Source organism: Vombatus ursinus, unplaced genomic scaffold (genome assembly GCF_900497805.2).
Source record: "Vombatus ursinus unplaced genomic scaffold, bare-nosed wombat genome assembly UNPS02014816.1, whole genome shotgun sequence".
Classification (NCBI taxonomy): Eukaryota; Metazoa; Chordata; class Mammalia; order Diprotodontia; family Vombatidae; genus Vombatus; species Vombatus ursinus.
This window is the reverse complement of record NW_020954594.1, coordinates 18,607,652-18,630,589: the sequence shown is the minus strand read 5'-3', so window position 1 is coordinate 18,630,589 and position 22,938 is coordinate 18,607,652. Positions and strand designations below refer to the sequence as shown.

The 22,938-nt window shown below is 35.0% G+C and overlaps 1 protein-coding gene and 1 pseudogene across 1 annotated transcript in view; one reads left to right on the top strand and one right to left on the bottom strand.

The window, feature by feature from the left end:
* The window catches only part of LRP1B (LDL receptor related protein 1B), a 2,189,733-nt gene that overhangs the window by 204,006 nt on the left and 1,962,789 nt on the right, over nt 1-22,938 (bottom strand). The window contains exon 67 of the mRNA XM_027835590.1: nt 13,438-13,554. Within this exon, the coding sequence (XP_027691391.1) occupies nt 13,438-13,554 (117 nt within the window). The remainder of the gene's footprint in view (nt 1-13,437; nt 13,555-22,938) is intronic.
* On the top strand, nt 5,074-7,368 carry LOC114023029 (annotated as a pseudogene).

The window sequence follows — 22,938 nt, the reverse complement described above, 5'->3', positions numbered from 1 at the left end:
TCCTTGCTATGGTGGTAGGGAGGCAAAAGAATAAAAAAAAAAGATGAAATGATCTAAGCAGAGTGGGAAAAGATTTTCCCATGCCAATGGGTCTCATCACTTCTCTATGTGTTTTTAAAAATGTCAGCAAACCAGCTTTTGATTACTGGGAATGAATTATTTATAAAAAAACACAGACAGTGTTGAATAAAGTAGATTCTATGGTTTTAACCTCAAATTTGTATAATGCAGACAGGGAGTACAGTATAGCAAAAAGAACACTGACTTTGGAGTCAGAGAATGTAGATTTGGGTCCTAACTCTGACATGTAACTAGATGTGTGACTATGGTAAGTCCATTAAATTTTCTGAGCCTCAGGTTTCCTTATCCTTGAAATAAGGATGACAGTTGTTCAGTCATTTTAGTGGTGTCCAACTCTTCATGACCCCATTTTGGGTTTTCTTGGCAAAGATACTGGAGTGGTTTGCTATTTCCTTCTCCAGCTTGTTTTATAGATGAGAAAACTGAGGCAAAAAGGATTAAGTAACTTGCCCAGGGTCACATAGTAAGTGTCCGGGGCCAGATTTGAACTCAGGAAGATGAGTCTTCCAGACTGTAGGCCTGGTATTCTTTCTACCATACCACTTAATTGCCCCAAGGATGACAGTAACTTATAGAAGTTATTCCATAGACTTATTTTGAGTTAAGTATTTTATAAACCAAAAAAGACTATATAAATGTGAGCAGTTATTAAAAATGTCCTATTCCATTCAATTGAAGAAAACACATTATATTTAATAGTGAAGGACCCACAAAAGATTGACATTTCTATTCATCTAGTTGTTCTTTTTCCTGATCTTCTCAAGTTTCAGGATGAGGTCAACTTTTAGATCTTTGTATGGTAATTATAATGATGGTTCTTTTATGGAAGTGGATGTTGAAAGCCTTGAAGTTAACCTTCCATAAAATAAGTTATGAAGGAAAAATTTTCTCTAGTGCCTCACAGCACTAATTTGAGGCAAGCATTTTCAAAGAATATTTCCAAAATATTATAGTATTGTTTGTATCAAAATTCTGTTATTCCCATCTTACCCTCCCCCAAACTGTACTTTTTAATTTCACGGAACTAAAGTGCTGCTAAAAATAAGCAAGGGGGGGGCCCAGCTCAGAGGAAGAACAGTCAGTCAGGGTATTTATGATCCTTATTTAGAGGCCTTTGCAGAGAACATGGCCTAATTTTATGTGAAATTCAAATTAGCAGGAAATGTTTTAGAAATGGAGCTGGATTCCACTGTGGACTCACTGGTCACTTCTCCAAATCCTGATAGCATGTGCTTTTAGAATTATCCAAGTGAAGGAGAAGGATAGGGAGGGAGATCAAATAACTGAGTTTTTACCTGCCTAGAACAAGCTGGTTAATGGAAAACTTATGAAATCAGGTTTTTGGTTTTGGTTTTATATATGGAAAGTTTAATTAGTTTAATTCCTGAATGGACTGATTTGTTTTGACTTTGAGGTAACACTCTAAACCTAGAGTGAAAACAGCATATATGTAACTATAAGCAACAACATGTTTTTGGAAATACGAGCATCAGTGGAAATCATAGAATGAGAGCTAGAAGAAACTTTAAAGATTATTTGGCCCAACCTCCAACATTTTACCAATGCAGAAACTGAGGGCCACAGAGTTTTAAAAAAACATGGTAAGATAGTTACAGTCAGAGCAGAGTTTTTAACTTTCACTACCTAACTCAGTCCAATGCTCTTTCCAAATAGAACTGTGCTAGAGAACTACTTTGCTATTAAATTTAACAGTACATCACTTTTGGGAATTCTTTTGCATTATATAGCTATTTAGCTGATATCTTATAATCTCTTGCTGAAGGGTTCAAAAGTTATATGCATAAATATCTAAGACAAATTTCTAGCATACTATTAGTATAACTGGCATCCCAAAGAAATAATACTCTCATATAGCTGCAATGTAATGCTACTAGAAATTCAAATAAGGCAGGAACATCTTGTCTCCATATATACCATTAACATATTTTAATCAAGTAATTTTTTATTTCCACTTTTATTATTTTGCTAGTTACTTATTCCTTAGTAATATAAAAGTAAGAGGTAAGGTACTCTGTATGGCTAATAACTGGAAAAGATAAATGCCTTGTGTTCATTTTGATATATAAATTTTTTTCAGATGGTTATATTTCCCTCATATTTCTAGGTCTTTAATATCAATTTCAGAACTCTAATACTAATAAAATGTTATTGTTTTCAAGCATGAAAGTTGCCCTTAAAACAGCATGGTGGCCCTATCACCAGCAGCTATTGAAATTATGAAGATAAATTATCCTATGTAAACATGAAAAGTGAAAAACATTACATTTAAAACATTACAGAGTTAACTTTCATTTCTTTCTCAACTCATTTCATATCTGTGCCTACAGGTGCCTCCATGTAATTTCAAAAAGCCTGTTTATAAACATGGAAGATATAGTAATACTTCTAGGGTAAATAGGAGAGGTTTGATTACTTGATATAGTTGGATTCCTTACTGGGATATTCTTTGGCATCTAAAATTTGAAGAATATTGTATGAATGGATTACTTTGAGACATCTATTATTACACTAATGTGTTCCCTTCACCTTTGCCAATCATTGTCTTTCATTCCTTATGCCATGTGATTATTTCCATAAATTCTCCTTCAAGGATGGATGCCTTCCTGCAGGAACTTAGCTTATTCATCTTTGGATCTAATTTTTATTTTTGCCTCTTTTTCTAGACATACCAGTCATTTAAACTATTTGCTTGTTCAGTTCTCTTATGTGGCTTAGCATTGGTAACATGATGTTTTTTCCCTCTATGTGTCTTTCTACTGTTGTTTGGATTTCTTGCAACTTTGATTCTTCTGAGACTGTGATGTCCCATGATTTGCAGTCAGATGGCATCCCCAAGAGAATATTTATTTCACAGGGGTGAGCTTTTTCAAAAGCAAACAGTTTGGGATCATTGAAAGTACCCTGCAATTTCCCAAAGGCCATTCAGCCTGATTTCCTCCTATTCAATCATGCACTCAACCCATTTCACATTTACAGAAACTTTATTCTTTGTGCATCTATATATATATGGACATATATATTACATTTACAATGCACATATTTAGTATTTATAACATCTGTCCATATGTATGTACAGGTCCCATAGAAAAAAGATGAACTAAATACAGAATTAAATAGGAGACCAGGCTGAATCTGAGCACATATGAACAATTCAATGAGATAATTAATCAGGCTCTCTCTCTCTCATATATATGTTTGTATATGCATTATACAATGGGGAAAACTGGGGAAGGTTGGGTGGCACTAGACCTGGAGTCAGGAAGATCTGATTGCAAATTTGGCCCAACACACTAGTTACGTGACCCTGGGCAAGTCACTTAATACCATGTTTGACCCAGTTTGTTCATCTGTAAAATGGGGATAATAATAACTCTTACCACCAAAGGCTGTTGTAAAGATCAATGAGATAATACTTGTGAAGTGTTTAACATGGTGCTTTGCATATAGTAAGTGTTATATAAATGTTAGCTATTATTATTAATAACAATATATGTATTATTATATAATATATAAATATATAGAGATGAAAAACTCAAAACTTTCAATAATTGTTTATCAAATATTAAGTGCATTTTATATGCACACATAAAAACAACACAAATTAATACATGGCAAATTCAGGTAACAGAGTTCTTTGATATTGAAAGAGGAAAGGAATAAATATGGAGAGAGGTGAAAATAGAAGAAAGCAGAGTGGAAAGGAAACAGCGATCTGATTGAATATATATGTAGACTAATTCAAATGACTTTTTATCTTGCTGCTAGTTTGAGTAATTATGCTTTCATATACAAATACATTTAATACCATTGAGATTAACTCATTATTTGGTTTAGACTATGCATAGGATGCCTTATACACTGGAAAGTATAAAAGGTTTTCATATGTCCTTCTGCTTTACAACTCACTTAATATGTCAATACTCTTCAAATCACTGAATAATTATCTTCAAGGTGCACCTGCCACAAAGTCTTAAATCATTTCAATGAATACATTGAAGCCATCTTGTTTCAAGAGATCCTTAAATTCTTCATTTTGTTTTAACAAGGTGCTTTATTTAAATCAACAAGTAACTGAGACGATGGGATTTCATAATTTCTTTGTCTTTTTGTGACCTCAGATGTAGATGTAGAAAATCACTTAAAAAATCCTATCTCTTCTCTTTTTACATTTTCATCAAGGATGCCTTAGATGTATTTACAGACCATTTTCAGAATGATTGTCTTGGGTTTTAAAAGGAAATGACCCAGTATAGTATTTACTGACATTTGTCTAAAAATAAGATGTTATGTTTTTATATTAAACAAAAATAAATTTTTGCCAAAATCTTAGGTTTGCAATATTAGGAAAAATGCTTCACATTTGTTCCCTTTTTGTCAAAATAAAAATGCTATTTCCCATTCCTTTTCTAATTAGATTTCATATAACTTTGTTTTCTAAATATTCATTTATCCTGCATTAATTTTTGTAACATTTATTTTTGTGCTCATATGTTTGAGGAAAAAATATTAAGAGTTTTACTATTTTCTCATCTCAATTGTAAAAATAGTAGAGTCTTCCATTTTTTCCTTCTTTCTTTTCCTTCCTTCTTTCCTTTTTCCTATTTTCCATTACCTTTCTCCCACCTTTCTTTCCTTCCACCTTTTCTTCCTCCTTCTACTTGATTTTCCTTCTTTTTTACTTTTCCCCTTTCCATTACTTCCTCTTCCCCTTTATTATTTTTCTTTCTCCTTTTCCTTTTCTTTCCTTCTTCTTACTTCCTTCCTTTCTTCTTTCCCTTTCCTTCTTTTTTCCTTTTGCTTTATCATTTCTTTTCCTATATCCCTTTCTTTCTTGTTCATTTCCTCTTTTTCATCCTTTATTCCTTTTCCTTTCTCTTCTCCCTTCCTCTTTGCTTTTTCTTCTTTCTTTGCTTACTCTTTTTTCCTTCCCTTCATCCTTTATTCCCTTCCTTCTAATAGAGCTACCAACATATGGATCCAGGTGAGTGCAAGAAGACCCACCAAGTAGACTCCCTCTCTAAGCTCACCATGGTGGAAGAGCTGAGGTTGAAAATCCAGGAAGTGTTCAGTGTGGAACAAGGGAAGACAAGGGTTTTTTTTGGGGGAGGGGCAAACAGATGGAAGATGGGAGCTCCCTTTTTGACTACAGCATTGTTCTGAACTGCATTGTTCAGCTGCTGTCAACAAAGCCCATCTGTACTTTCTGTTCCCATTAAAGAAAAGAAATCTGAACTGTCCGATACAGATTCAGGCTGTTGCTCAGATCAAAGTGAATCTGAGTTCCAACCATAGAGAAGAAGCCCTGGAAATTGATGGGCAACTTGGCCCAGCTGCTCAAGCAGACTGGATTGATCTAGGACTTGGCCTCTATGAGACAAATGAATATGTCAATGCCTGGGATATGAACATGGGAACATGGTTTAAAGCCATATTGGTAAATGTTACAAGGAAAGAAAGAGCAGCAGACAGTGAATCTAGTGACAGTGGAGATGGTCAAGTGCCTAAAGAGGTTGTTATCTATCATGCAAAATATGAAGGCTATCCAGAAAATGGTGTTATGAAGGTGAGTTCAAAAGATAGGAATTCAGGCCCAGACAATGCTGAAATGGCATCAGCTGGAAGCTGGACAAATTGTGATGATGAATTATAATCCTGATGAGCCCAAAAAGAGGGACTTCTGGTATGATACTGAGATCCTTCAAACATAGGAAACTAGGACTGTTAAAGAGATCTATGCAAACTCAGTACTTGGGGATTCTGGGGACTCTCTGAATGACTGTAGAATAACTTTTGTGGATGAAGTTTACAAAATTGAGGAGCCTGGTAGTGTGAATCCAGTCGGTTTCAAAAACCTTTTGAAAAGGTAGAGCAGCCCCATTTGCAAACACTATAAAGATAACCCAAATAAGGCCTGCAGAATGTGTGCCTGCTATGTGTGCAAAGGAAAGCAAGACTCTGACAAAAAGCTGGTGTGTGATGAGTGCAACATAACCTTCCGCATCTACTGCCTAAGCCCCGTGCTGAGCTGGATTTCACAGGATGAGGACTGGTATTGCCCTGAATGTTGGCATGATGCCAGTGAAGTGGTCTTGCAGAGGAGAAGGTAAAAGAGAGTTAAAAAAAAAGAAGATGGCGTCTGCTATATCGCCATCTCAAAAAGACCTGGCACATGTGAGTCATACAATGGAGCGCACTACTGTGTTTTCTAATCATTATGGACTAATCCCTGGGTTTCCTATTAATGCTGTCTTGAAATTCAGAGTACAGGTGAGTGAGTCTAGTGTCCATATGCCCCATCTGGCAGGTCCACATGGCAGAAGCAATGAAAGTGCCTACTGTGGGGCCTATGAAGGTGATGTAGAACATGGCAATTTTTTCACTTATATGGGCAGAGGTCTTTCTGGCAACAAATGGAGCAGAGCAGTACTGTGATAAAAGACAAAACAAAACAAAAACAAACAAACAAAAAACACTCACCAACATGAACAGAGATCTGGCTTTGACCTGCAGTGCTCCTACCAATGACCAAGGTGGAATTGAAGCCCAGGACTGATGAGCTGGGAAGCCAGTCATGGTGGTAAGAAATGTTAAGAGAGAGAAACACAGAAAATATGCCCCAGCTGAAGGGAATTGATATGATGGAATATACGAGGTAGTGAAGTATTGCCCTGAAAAAGGAAAATCTGGTTTCCTTGTATGGCATTACCTCCTCAGGAGGTATGATGATGAACCTGGCCTATGGACAAGGGAAGGGAAAGACAGGACGAAGAAAATTGGCTTAATAATGCAGTCTCCTGAAGGATACTTGGAAGCAGTTGCTAACAAAGAGAAGGAAAAAGAATTAATGAGTGATGATGAGGAATCGACATCTTCAAGGAAAGGAAAGGGGAAGAGGAAAAGGAAGACATCAGGGGGTAGGGAGGCCTTTCAGAAGACTGAAATGGAACCATACAAACTCACCTCACAGCAGAAGGCTCTCATCAAGCATGATGAATGCAATGAAAAACTGTGGAATGAAGTATTAGGTGCACTGAAGGATGGGCCAAAATCTCTTAATAAAGTGGAAGAAACATTTCTGTAGTATTTTGGCAAATTACCACTGGACGTCAGCATAATGTTTACAAGGATTGTCCGGACCAATCCTTCCAAGTCAGGTTGTACAGCTGCCCAGATTGTCGATATGATCTGGGTAAATCTTACACTGTGCAAGTGAATCAGCCACTGCAAACCATCCTCAGTCAGCTCTTCCCAGACTATGGGCAGTGATTCTGTCTGTCAAGCACTTCTTACTTTGATGGTAAAACTTGGCAGTGGGTTTCTAGTAGGCTTAATTTAAACACATAGCTTCACATTTTCCCTGGAAAAAAAAAACTGTCTTCTTCACACTTTCTAAAGTAAGTATAAACTCTGAGGGGTTTATTTTTTATGTATTGTGGCTTTTAAAAAATGTTGAACACTGCATTCAGTTTTTTTTTTCTAAAACCTGCAGTTTATCAGCATAAATTTTCCTACTTCTGGTAAAGGCTGCTAATGAACCTCACATTAAGTTTTAAAAAGTTCCCTCTCTTATGTAGAATGTTGCTTGGTTGTTAGAACAATCTTTGTAAAGTCTGTGAATTTGGCCTTAAAGGTAGAAGTATGCTCAGCTCTTGGGCAATATTTTGATGTTCAAATTCTCTAAGATGGTTCCTGGTGTTTTTGGACCTGTTGCTTAGATGGTTTATCAAGAAGTTGTTTAAAAAAAATCTTGCTTAAAATGGATTAAGCTCTTTTTCAAGACCATTCTCTACCAGTTTACTTTTATGTTTAAAATAGGTACGAAAAAGCTCTCGTCCTGCATTTAGCTAAGTGCTTAGGGCAGTACAGAATGCTACCTCAGCTGGACACTTCTTTTACCAAGGGAACTGGTTGTTCAACCAGATGCTTTCTCTGACCCAGAATGCCATTGTTGAACAAACTAGAGCCATTCTTAAGTGCCTTTGGTCTGTTTCTAAAAGACTGGGTTCTTTTTAGCACAGAAATGTCAAAATTGCCAACCAGTTTACATTTCTTCCTTTGAAAATGGAACACTATAGCCAAATGTCATTAGGATGGCACTGCAAACCTTGAAACTCTTCCTTGGTAGGGTGCATTTTGGTAAGATTAATTGACTTTATCATTATTTTAAATGCATTTCCTTTTCAAAATGGAGCATTGCACAAAAAGCTTTTCTTTTTAACATACTTTTCCAAATTACATTTTTTTTCAGGAACTGTATATGAACCAGGAAAGATAACTTTGTTTTAGTTTAGGGGTTTTTTTTATTTTGTTTTGTTTTTGTGAATAGATTTTCAGTTTTTCTGACATTATCAATGTTTGTAGTTTAATACCTCAATGTAATAAGGATATTTTAACTCACTTTACTGCAGACAGACTGAAATGATACATACATATATATGTATGTATGTATGTATGTATATGCTTTTCTAAAATGTTTAGATGTTTTTTGTATACATACAGATTTTAAGTTCTCAAAATAAATGTGTTTAAAAAACAGACTTTCTATTGAAACTTATAGTGGACTCTTACTAGATATAGTGTAACACCAAAACAGTAAATTGCTAATTATTCACAACCAAGATAGGTACTAGACATATGATTTTTTTGGTATTGGGGACTACTAGGTGAGAAAACTCTACCAATGAAGGTCTCTACTATCTCTGTACCTTATGGTCAAAAAGACCCTCCTAGAGTCCTGCGAGGCTGTAACTTGAACAGAATCAGACCACCATTATGTGTCCCAGATGGGACAGGACTTCCTGCCATTGTAGTCAGCGCTCTAAACATCATTGGTTCTCAATTTACTTTGAGATGTAATGTAATTAAAAAATACTTAAATTAATATTGATAGATTTGCAAAATAACATCAGTGATCTTTCTAATGATATTTGACTCCACTTTCCCCTCTTCATTAACTCATTGTCTCCCCTGTATCTTTATATACATCTTTTACATTTAATTCTGATAGGTTTTGCTGCCCATGCAATGAATATCCAAAATACTTTGTGGCACCATTTTCACTCAAGACAATTTACTGTATTTGGAGTATATACTTTGTTGTTCATTTTTTCTTGGCTTCACACTTTTTAAAAATTTTGTTTTGGTTTTCATTAACCTTTTAAGATTCATCAATAATACTTGTTTTGGGCTATAAACAGATAGGTGACACAGTGGATAGAGTTCACTATCTTTAGTCAGGGGCAATAGTGTCAAATTCAACCTCAGATACTTATAAACTGTGGGACCCTGGGCAAGCCACTTTTTCTGCCTGCTTTAATTTTCTCATCTGTAAACAGGAATAATAATAATATCTACTCTCTGAGGTTAATATGAGGATAAAATGAGATAATATTATAAAGTTCTTTGTAAACAGTAAAGAAATATCTAAATCTATGCTAATTATTATTATAAATTTTTAGAGAGTAGGGATTAGCACTGCATTGCATACCATTAGTGGCTTTTCTTTATGAAAGGCAAAATTTTGATTTTCCAGCTCATTCTCCACTTTCCATCTGTCTCTCTGTTTCATTTCAACTCCATGGAAGCATACAATACCTCCTGGAATGGGTACCCCTCAAATCCTCTCCCTGCTTTTCAGATTCCTTTTGAGTGTTGTCATTAGATTAAATTGTAAGCTTCTTAAGGGCAATGGTTATCTTTCTTTTTTTATTTGTATCCCTAGTGCTTAATATAATTCCTGACATGTTGTTCAGTTATTTTTCAGTCAAGTCCAACTCTTCCTTACTTAATTTGGGGTTTTCTTGGAAAAAATACCAGAATGGTTTGCCATTTCCTTCTCTAGCTCACTTTGCAGATGAGAAAAATGAGGCAAACAAGGTTAAATGACTTGCCCAGGCACGCACAGCTAGTAAGTGTCAGAGGCCAGATTTGAACTCAGGAAGATGTGTCTTTCTGACTCCAAGCTGGGCACTTTATCCACCTGCACCACCTAGCTGCCCCTCCTGGCACATAGGAGGCACTTAATAATTGTTTATTGAATTGAACTATACACATACACACATATACACATATGTATGCATACATATGTTCACAAACATACAACACACATATACATGTATATATTTTGCTGCTGTAGCTGCTATTTTTACTGCTGTGTTCTTTTAGACTTTTTGTTCTTCTCCCTTTGTGCTTACTCCTGTGGGAGTGTATGCATTTACACCATTCAATTACCAACTTCACAAAATTATTCCAAATTCTACACCTCCAGCTTTGACCTCTCCCTTTCTCTCTATTTTTGAATAGCTGACAGTTTACAATGAAATTCCATTTTGATTTCTTGCAGAAACTTACAACTAAACACATTACAAAGAAAACTGAAAGTCCTTCATTTTTCACATTTTTCCAAATGTCCTTTATAGGTAATAGTTGCATTATAGTGCATGTCTTTTGGGTTTACAATTCTGGAGCTGATCTGGACATTCCTTCAGCTCCCTTCCAGCTCTAAAGCTATAGTCCTATGATTTTTTTTTTAAGAATCTTAACCCATTATCATTATTCTGATGATATCCGAAGGCATTTTCTAGTTACATCATGTGAAAATTGAGTAACAGAATCCAAAACAAAATAGTAATAATAAGAGCTCAAACCTGTACAGCACTAAAGGTTTATAAAGTGCTTTCTTCACAACCTTTTGTGATACTGGTAGTAAAAATATTATTCTGCTCATTTAAAAGTTGAAGATTAGAAGTCAATGGAATTCTTAGGGTCACACATATATAAATATCTAAGGTAAGGCTTTAACCAAGTATAACATTCTTTCCAATATACCATGCTGCCTACCCAAAAACTCTTGAAAGCTCTCTCTTTTCTTAAAGATTGAGACATATTTTATGGGGAATATGCATGCATAGAAGGGCTATTGATACCTTTTCCATGCTTAGTCACTATCACCTATATCAGTGGTATTAAGATCAAACAGAAATGAGAACCACTAAATTATTCATAAGGATCCCTGTGGACCACAAATTGACTTAGAAAACCACATGTTAACATTAGCCATATTTTACTGTATTTTTGTTTATTCTGTTAAATATTTCCCAATTACATTTTAATTTGGTTCAGTTGCCCTCGGGAGTATTGTGGCCACTTGTGAATTGTGGGTCACTTGTGAAGTGTAGGCCACATATTTGATACCTCTAATCTATATCATTTGTAAATTAAGTAAATAAAAATAAGTAAAATAAATAAGTAAAATAAGTAATCTTTTTTTTTAATGCATAGGAGCAAAGACTAATTGGGTATTTTTCTGACCAAATAGCTAAATGATTCACCAGGTTATAATTGAATTGATAGAACATAGATCATGTTTGAAGATTTCATTTCTGGAAGTCTTAGTTTAGGCCTCTTTCAGTTGGGAGAACAAAACATTAACCACAGCTAGAAAGACACATACAAAGTTATACATGTAGAAGTGCTCTGAAAAATTAACTTCACTATGGTCCCTTATTATCTGTGAAATTAAAGGATAAACTCCTCTGTTTGGCATTTAAAACTCTTTATAACCTGGCCCCTACCTTTCTACTCTTTTTTTTTTTTTTTTTTTTGCTTTTTGGTGAGGTGATTGGGGTTAAATGACTTGCTCAGGGTCACACAGCTAGTAAGTGTTAAGTGTCTGAGGCTGGATTTGAACTCAGGTCCTCCTGACTCCAAGGCCACAGCTCTATTCACTGTGCCACCTAGCTGCCCCCTTTCTACTCTTATACTTAATTCTCTCCATGTACTGTACAATTCAGTCACATTGGTCTATTTGTTGTTTCTTAAACATGTGGCTTTTGCACTGGCTGCACTCCTCATTTCTGAAATGCTTTCTCTCTTCACTTCAGTCTCTTAGTTTCCCTGGATTTTTTCAAAACTCAGATCAAATTTTTGTTGTTGAGTCATTTCAGTCCTGTCCAACTTTTTATTGATCCCACTTTAGGGTTTTCTTTGCAAAGATACTGCAGTGGTTTGCCATTTCCTTCTCTAGCTCATTTTACAGATAAGGAACTGAGGCAAACAAGGTTAAGTGACTTGCCCAGGGTCACTGGCTCAGTCACTTGTCTGAGGCCAGATTTGAATTCATGAAGATGAGTCTTCTGGATTCCAAACCTGGTGCTGTTTCCACTGTGCCACTTAGCTTCCCTTCAGATCAAATGACATCTTCTATTGGTGGCTTTCCCTAGTCCCTCTAGCTGTTTGGTGCCTTCCTTTGATATTGCCTTCCATTATGTACCTACTAATTTATATGTTATTTCCTCCATTAGTTTGTGAATTCCTTGAGGGCAAGTACTTTTTTGACTTTCTTAGTATATAAGGTACTTGGCATAGTGCCTGGAACATAGAAGTTAATAAATGTTTTCTGACTGTGAGTTAACTGACTGACTACACACATAAAAGTTAACATCAAATGCCCATGTAGTATGTACTTATTTACATGTTCTATCCCTCAGTAGAGTGTAATATCTTTAGGTACTGTTTTTCATTTTTTTTCTTGGTATTCTCTATGATAAGCATTGGAATCTGCACAGAGTTGGTGCTTAAGACATGCTTGTTGGGTAGGATAGGACTTCTACATTTTCATAATAAAATTGTATTGTATCTTAGTTCAATCTGATATGTGTTTCATTTTATCTTTTAAACGGGTTTGAAGATACAGATTTAGAAAGTAATATGAGAGTTTAGAGATGTTACATTTTTAGAATTCTGTCTTGGGAAGCGATATGATTGAATAATTATTGTTTTTTACTTTACTGGAACCCATTTTGAGAGGCAGGAGGGGATAACAATGTTTTTTATTTTATTTTATTTTAAAAAAAAGCCATTTAAGTCACATGTTCAAAAGCATCTACTTAAAAAAAATTATGGACTATGCAGCTGTTCCCAGAGAGACTAAATGACATTCCACCAAATAGTGTGTATAAGTGAACTAATAGCACTAAAAGGCTGAAATTAAATGATTCAGTCTGCTAGAGAATGATATGTTTTGTTCTGCCACTACATCATTCAGTTTATTGTATGAACATGCATTAGAGGTTTATTTTCATTCAAAATTAATGCGATACATTAAATCTTTATGATATTTTTTTTTATCAATCTTCAGAGCTATGTCAATAATATTATAATTGTAGATTTGGATCAATTTAGTAGCAATATCCTTGTCTAAATGTGACTATGTAGATAAAAATGTAGGCTGTGGGGTAGACAGGATGAAATTTACACCTTAACCATATTAAAGATATTCAGTCTTGGTCACTGAATAAGCTGTCAGGTTTGCTGTGTTAGTTGAGAACTACTTACTGCAGTTTTCTTCATCTGAATTATCACTGCAGTCATTTTGGCTATCACAGCGCCAATGATCCGGTATACAGTTGTTGTTTTTGCACTGAAATTCATGAGGTCCACATGTCTTTTTATCTGTAATGAAAGTGATCATAGTTTGAATCTTTAACTTCCATAAAACTTCCATAAACTGGTAAGAGTAACACAAAGAAGGAAATTAGCACTGTGCTCAAAGCTATGCAGAGTTTTGCAGTTGTTGAAAATAAAAACCAAAATATGTAAACTATTAATTGAATAATACACCATAGCAAAGGTTAATATTACCATGGAGAAGTTGTACTATTAAACCTAAATATAAATGCTTAAGACTGCCTTATTAGCTGTCTGAGTTGGAACCTATGGGGCAGTGAGGGCTGGAATTGAGCGGTAGGAGGGGAGGAGGACATCGGAGCAAAGAGAGTCCTGTGGTATAGTGGCAAAGGAAATGTAATTTGAGTCAGAATACACAGATTCAAATCTTGACTCTTCCACTTTTGTGATCTTGGACAAACACTGAAACGCTCTGGACCTCAGTTTTCTCACCTGTGAAATCAAATAGTTAGGTTAGATTATCCTGTTATCTTTCAGTGCTAAATCCTATGGTCATATGATATGCTTCTCAAATTGACCATCTAAAGGCCAATCACCAGAACACTGGTCAGAATGCTGAAATGAATGTCACCCCAATTAATTCAAGAAGATTAAAAGAACTATACTTTTTATCACAGCTCTAGCTTGAATTTTTATAATTATATTATCTGTTGCTCCCAAATAAAAAATAGCCTGAGTTCGTTTCAACTATCTGTTATCTCCTGTAGACATTAGGTATTTTGCTACTTCTCTGTGTTACCTTGACCTTCTTCCTCAGGAATTGTTATCTCATTCATACACACACACACACACACACACATACACACACATAAATATGTGTGTTCGCATATGTACACACATACATATACATACACAAATATATTGTTATTGTCCATTTATTTCAGTTGCGTCCAACCCTCTGTGACCACATTTGGGGTTTTCTTAGCAAAGATACTGGAGTGGTTTGCCATTACCTTCTCCAACTCATTTTACAGATGAAACTGAGGCAAACCAGATTAAGTGACTTGCCAGAGTCACTCAGCCTAGTATCTGAGGCCAGATTTGAACTCTATCTTCCTGATTCCAGGTCTAGCACTGCATCTACTGTGTCACCTATCTGTTACACACACACACACACACACACACACACACACACACACAAATGTATATATACACAATATATGTACGTATATATTTAGATAGAGATAAATAGATAGATATATACACAGTAAAATATAGGACATACCATCTTCACAAGGGAAAAATATTCTTCAAGAGTTATCCTGCTAGGGATTGAAACTTCATGTAAACATAAATATGAATAAGAAATGTTGAATTAAGTTGATGATTGGTACATACTAACTATATTGATCATAATGCAAAGTCGTAATAGCAATAGCTAGTGTTTATGTAAGGTTTAAAAATACTTTACATATATTTTCTCATTTTGTGCTCATAATAACCTTGTAAAATAAGTGCTGCTATTATTTCAGTTTTACCGATGGAGAATCTGAGGCTGAGGCTTAAGTGTCTTGACCAGGGTTACATAGTCATTAAATGTTTGAGACAGCATTTGAATTCATATCCTCCTGAGTCCAAGTGCAGAATTCTAGGCACTATACCACCTAGCTTCTGGGGTCTAGAAATAATTTATCTGTATATAATTAAGGATTGAATATACCTTTTAATTAATATGCTGTCTAGTCTGTTTAGATATACATTTATTTGATTCCTTTTACTATATATAATCATTTGATTATAAACTACTGAGATCAGGGGTATTATCACTGCAGCCTTTTTTCCCCAGAATGTTTCATATAGCAAACATTATAAGTATCCTAAACTTACTCACTCCCTCTGTCTCTCTGTCCATCTCTCTCTGTCTCTCTTTCTCTCTCTGCATGTAGATATAGATATAGATATAGATACAGTTATGAATAAATGAAAAAGCAAAGTAACAATTCATTAATTAGAGTCTAACCTCCAAAATTTAAAGGGTTGGTCTGAACTTTTTGGGTTGTTAATTCACTTTAGCTATGAATATACATTCATTCTTTTGGGCTATTGATGAGGAAAATAAGTTTATATCAGCTCAATTTATTTCCTCACAAATGTTGATTGCATTGGGACTTGATTACCAGAAACAAAAGTACCTAAGAACATAAGGCATGTCATACCAGTCAATCTTGTAGACAATCCAATATTGTATTCCATCTGTGCCAATGACATCAGGCAAAATTTTAAAGAAAGTCCTCTACTACTTCAAAATGTTAGGACTATGGTCTGAGCATCCTGTCTGGATTTCTCTTTTTTACTATGCTGTTTCCATAATTCCTTTAAAAGTTCTTTTTGAAATCACTTTCTAATGTTTAAATATCTATGTCATGTTATAGCTACAAGGAATCTAGAGTTACTTGGCAACAGCCTTATGCCATAGTTCAGTGCTATTATTTCCATTTAGAGATATGCATATGTAAACATTGAGAGGTTAATTGACTTGGGTAAGGTCATACAGACTTTATGTTTACAACTTATTTAGCTTCTTGATACATGACATCTCTTATAAAAATATTACAAATACAAACTACAAAGGCTTGTTCTATATTTGAAATCTCTTCTAATGTCAAATTAAAAACACTAAAGGGTTTATACGAGCAAAGACTGGGAACAAAAACAAAAGCTGTAATTAACATTTACAAAAACCTACATTTGAATGTTGTTTTATAGATTAAAATGATTTTGAAGTATAATCTCTGATAGGATCCTCTGAGATGTTATAGGATCTTACAACAAACCCAGTGAGGTAGATAGGGCAGATAATATTCTCACTTTACAGATGAGAAAACCAAAGCTTAATAAGATTAAATGAGTCGTAGAAAATTACATAGCTAGTAAGTAGATTGTAGTAGCAGTGAGAACCCAGGTCTTCTGACTCCATTCAGTGATCATTCCACTAGATCAGGGCTTCTGAACCTGTTTTTTATTGTCATAGATTGCTTTGGCAGCCTGATAAAACCTACAGTCCTCTTCTCAGACTAATGTTTTTAAGTGAATAAAATAAAATATATAGGCTTACAAAGGAAGTAAATTATATGGAAATATAAATATCAAAATATTTTAAGCCATTCTCACAAATCTCATGAATAGATTATTCTGCTGCTTTGTATATCATCTCAGAAAACTGGACAGGAGATGAAAAACAGGCATCTATTTTTTGTTAATCAGCTTTTTAAAATGTAAAGTAATATCTAAGAGATATATGGAAAAAGAGGTGGGTCCATCACATAAAGAGAGGGAGAAAGAATTGAAGCTCCACTCATGCTCCATTTGTTTGCAATGTTAAGATATCTAGAATAATCTCTTGACTATTTTAGGTTGACTCCCATCCCCACCTCATGGTTTGGGGAAAATATGGTGAAGAATCATGTAGGATGAGAAGATAGATGGGTCACAATCTGCAGCATGGATATTGGATATTGATGAGACTATGTATCTATGAGAGTGTTGAACAATGTAAGATTCAAATAAACTACCATTTTTTGCATCATATCAGACAATAAAGGTAAAGCACTTTGAAAACCTAAAACTGTGTGTGTGTGTATGAGACAGAGAGAGAAAAAGAGAGGCTATTATTACTTTATTATTTCTGTTCAGATATCTTTAATTCTTCTCTCCCCCATTTTCTATATCCAATCAAATTGCCAGTCCTGTGACTTTGATTTATCCAAAATCTCATCCATCTATCATTTCTATTTGTTCATTACGGTCATTTAGGCACTCAAGGTATTTCGCTGCAATACTTTGTGATAGCTTCTTGTTGATTTTACTATCCAATCCAATCTCCATACCTTACTTATCATATTACTCTCCTGTTCAAAAACTTCAATAGCTCTCCAACGCTTACAAACAAAATCTCAAGGTTTAGTCACTTCAAGATACCCTTCTACAATAAACATTCAATCACTAAATTCCAAAGTGTGATATTCACCATTCTGCCATCTTGTTTCACCCTCTTCTGACTCACAGACTCTGCTCACATTATTTTCCATACCTGGAATGGACTGTCCCCCAAGCCCAACCACCATTCATCAGTCTACTGAGATCCTTTGCCACCTTCAAGAACCAGTCAAGATGCAAAACTTTGTCAAGAGTCTTTCACTCTAGAATGCTGAAAAATGATCTCTCTCCTTTTTTGACTTTTTATAGCACTTAGTCTGTCCCTAATTTTATAAATTCATTATATTACACAATGACTTGAACCTATATAGCACTTATTTTTATTGAATTATTCTTAATGATAGCTAACAAAAGCTAGTATTTATACAGTGCTTACCACATGCCAGGCACTGTGCTAAGCACTTTACAGTTATTACATTTGATACTCACAACAACCCTGGGGGGTAGGTGCTATTATCTTCATTTTAGAGGTGAGGAAACTGAGGCAAACAAAGGATAAGTGAGTTGCCCAGGGTCACATAGCTAGGAAGTATCTGAGGCTAGATCTGAACTCAGGTCTTACTACCTCCAGGTCAAGCACTTAACTTACTGTGCCAACTAGCTGCCCACTTTGAAGATGGTTTTACCATCTTATTTTTTTCTTACCATCATATATTCCCCTACTAGACTGTAAAGTGCTTGAGGGAAGAAACAGTGCCTGATTTTATTTTTCTATTTGTAGTTTCAAATGTCCTCTTCTGTTGATTGATGTTGGCATGGATTGGACTTGAGTTGATTCAGGGCTATACCAAAAGAGTACAATCTCTAGCAGTATAGAGCTGAAAAGTATATATGGCCCTTTATTTAATGACCCATGTATACTAAGTTTACAAAGGCTCATTACTGAGTCATTTCAATGTTACGACATACAAGTTTATGTACTTATATACATGTGTGTATGTACACACATGTATATGTATAAATGTATATACATATGTATATTATATATGTGTATATATGTTTATGTGTATATGTGTGTGTATGTACGTGTGATTAATTTTATTTTATTTTTCGCACAGAAACTCTCAAAGACTGTCTACAAGTTATGGAGGAGGTTGTATGTTCCTTAAAGAAGAAATTACTCTCCTTGTTAAAATTTTAAATCTTTAAAGTATTAAAGCCTTTCTCATTAGTAGCTTTGTATTTTGCACATAGTAGTTAATAACTATTATTTTTTGAAGTGAATAGATATGAGTACACTTTTTTCCTGAAAAAAAATTCTTTCCATCTTTGCTTAACATAAAATTCTCATCATTTTTTTGCAGATGCTATTGTGAAAGTGAGCTGTTTCAACTAAAATAAACTCATTCATTCCTTCAAAACTAAAAACCATTCTTGCCTCAAGGAGTTTACATTCTCTTTGGGAGGGAAAGGGAGAGGCAATGTGTAGTATTTTCATAGAACTCACTTTCAATTGATTACATATGAGGGGATGAAGGAGAATGATGCATTAAGGATGATTCCAAAGTTGCAAGCTTGGGTAAATGGAAGAATAATCATTCTCTCAATAAAATTAGAAAAGTTTGGATGGGGGGGGCAGATTTAGGGGTCAGGATAATGAATTCAATCTTGTACATATTGAATTTGAGGACCAAGTGGGTAGAGAAAAAGTAAAAATGACAAAAGAATGTCATATTTACATGATTCTGATTTTGAAATGCTTGAGAATAATGAATGAATACTCAAATAATTTATGGATCATAAAGACATTGGTTTCTTAAAAAGGAATGAGATGTCTAGTAAATTAAAGCCTAATTAGGTGGCCTACGTGATTTACTTTCTTTGAATCAAATCAAAATAGGTATACTTCATATTTTCTTTCATATTCCTAAAGTCATACATTCCCATTTCCAGTCTTTCTAGATGTATATTTGATATGATTTTATTTTAAAGTTTTGAAATTAAATTTTTGCCTTTTTCCATGGTGTTTGTAAACTAGAGATCCAAAGGAGATATGAGGACCTCCAATGACGCCAACCTTGGAGTTCTTGATTCCTTACTCTCCTTCACACACTACCTATCCAAATCAATTGCCAAATTTTGTTAAACTCTACTGCTATAACACCTCTCAGATTTCCCCCCTTCTCTCTACTCCTAACTCCACCACTCTATTTTAGGGTCTTAATATTTCCTACCTGGATTATTACCATGGGTTCCTAATCAGCCCCCCTCCAGCCTCTGCCTCATTTATCTCCCCTCTATAATGTCTCCTCCATAAAGTTTTAGAAATAATTTTTTAGAGTCCAGGTCTGACCATATCACTCTCTATGTCAATAAACTCTAGTGGCTTCCTAATACCTATATTATCAAATATAAACATGTATTTTAAAGCTATTTTCAACTTGGTATCAACCTACTTTCCAGCTTTATTAAAAATGTTCCTTACACATGACATTCTATCTCAAACCTTTATGCCTTCATCTAGGCATTGCCTCATTTCAGGAATTTATTCCCTCCTCACATCTACTCCTTAGAATCTCTAATTTCCTTCTAAGCTCAGCTCAAATTTCACTTCCTACATGTGGCTTTTCTTGATTCTCTTAACCACTAATGTCCTCTCACCCTTCCCCCCAAAGTAAGTCATCATGTATATACTTTGAAAGTATTTTGTATGTATTTATATATGTAGGTTTCGGCTCTCCCAATAAATATGTAAGGTTATTGAAGATAAAGACTTTCATTTCTTTCTTTGTGTCTCCACACCTAGCACAATGCCTGGAACATAAGAGGTATTAAATAAAATACTTGCTTCATTGATTGAAAATAAAGGACAATGTATAAAAAATGGCTTACATTTCTATACATTATCCCTCTCAACAACAAAAAGGTCCTGTTTTGATATTTTATTGGGGCATGGAAATGACCTTCAATATTTGAAAGCTATTATAATAGAGTGTAACATTTTCTAAGTTCCACCAAGCTAGAAAAGCTTTGAATAAATCCCCAGTGATAGGATATTTATACTAAGACTTGCCTAGTTCACTAACATGGAGAGGTTCATCAGATCTAGGTGGGTCACAGGTTGAATAATTTTTGTACCTAGACAAGCTATAATAAAGATAAAAATATAAAGAGGCCTTTGGTTCTGCACGATATATTCCTTTTTCTTAAATAAGGGTAATGAAAATGAAGATGAATGGGTAGACAACAATGGTTAGTGAACATACAGACAATGAAATAGTCATCCTCATGGAGATGGAGAGTTATGAGCTAGATGATGGCACAGTTAAAAAGATTCAGAACTGGTTGAATGCCTGGGCCCAAAGTCTAATCATTAATAGATAAATCATTAATCATTAATTAAGGTCAACCTAGGGAATGGTCTCTAGGACTATTCCAGGAATCAAGCTATTTAATATTTTTTAACACTGGCTTGGAAGAAGGCACAGAAGGCATGTTTATCAAATTTGGCCTTTTCTGGCCTTTACTTGTTCCTTTCTTCCTTCCTCTTTCTTTCTTTCTTTCTTTCTTCCTTCCTTCCTTCCTTCCTTCCTTCCTTCCTTCCTTCCTTTCTTTCTTGTGCTTTCTTTCTTTCTTTCTTTCTTTCTTTCTTTCTTTCTTTCTTTCTTTCTTTCTTTCTTTCTTTCTTTCTTTCTTTCTTTCTTTTTCTTTCTTCCTTTCTCTTTCCCTTCCTTTCTTCCTTCTTGAAGTAAGACAGATTTGAGTTCAAAGAGAGCCTCAGATACTTTATTGAGAAGGGAACAAGAATTTTTAGGTGTCTACTATGGCAGCATGCTAAGCACTTTACTAATTACAAATGTTTTGTACATACAAATTATTTTTAATTACTAATTAACAATTATCATTTGATCCTCACAACAACCTGGTGAGGTAGAGGCTGTTATTATTCCCATTTTATTATTGAGGAAACTGAGGCAAACAAAGGTTGTGACTTTCCCAGGGTCATAGAGCTAATAAGTATCTGAGACCAGATTTGAACTCAGGTCTTCCTGATTCTAGGGCCACTGCTCTGTCTTCTGTACCACCTAACTACTTCTAGCTATGTAACCTTGGGCAAGTATGTCTCATGTCCTCATCTGCAAAAATGGGAGTAATAATAGAACCTACTTCTTAGGTTGTTATGAGGATAAAATGAGATAATATTTACAAAATACAATGTAAATGCTTTTGTTGTTCAATCATTCCAGACTCTTTATGACCCCATTTGGGGTTTTCTTGGCAAAGATACCGGAATGGTTGGCCTTTTCTTTTACTATATCATTTTACAGATGAGGAAACTGAGGCAAACAGGATTAAGTGACGTGCCTAGGGTCACACAGCTAGTGTCCCATGCCAGATTTGAACTCAGAAAGATGAGTCTTCCAGACTTCAGGCTTGGCACTCTACCCACTATACCAACTAGATATCCAAAAGAAATGTTAGCTATTTTTTTTTTTCAGAAGAACTGTTGGTAGGAATGAAAATAAATGCTTAATTGGAAAAAATGAAAAAATGCTGTTTTTTATATTTAATCAGCAAGCAGTATAGAAGAAGTAATTGAATTCATATGTCTGCATTAAGATTATAACACAGTACACACTTTGTAGATAGCTGCCTGGCTAATAAAAAGTACTGAATGATGCCATGCATCTCATACAAAAATCAACAAAACAAACACAAATATTGCTAACACATTTCTCCTTTATTCTTTTCAACATGGAGGAATTTAACACTTAGTTGAATTCAATTACCATTTGTAGAATACCCATGGTATGAAAAGCACTTTGTCTAGTACTGAGGAAGACACACAGGAAAGGTGCACAGGTAGAGAGCTGGGATGGTTCAAATGAGGCAAGGATTATTTCTGGTTGGAAAGGGCAGGAGAGGTTATATAGAAAACTTTATATTTAAGTCTTAAATACCAATTAGGCTTTCAATTTGTAGAGACTGACATGGAGTAAGGAGGTTAAGAGAAGGGGAATATATTGAACCTGCAGGTGAAGGTCTTAAACACCAAGTTAAAGCATTTGGGATTTTTTAAGAGCTATAAGAGAGACAGTTGGATATACTGGTGAGAAAGCTGGACTGAAAGCCAGGAAGACCTGGATTCATGTTCTATCTCTGACATATACTGTCTGTGTGACTCTGGGCCAGTCAATTATGCTCTTGGTGATCTAGGGAACTCTCTAAGATTACAGGATTGTAGAAAAGGTTCTGACCTATATCGGATAAGGAAGTTTCCTCACCCATGTGTTCCCTATACTACTGAAATCTCAAGTGCATTCTCTCCCCCTATTGCCAGGAACCATATTGAAAAACTATGATTAGATTCATATTAACAAAGATGTCTGGTAGTAAGGTACATTGGGGGAAGAAGGGACTGAGACCAGGAAGAAGAATTAGGAAGATTAAGCAAATGTCCATGGAAGAAATTATGTGGATTGGGAGAGTGGC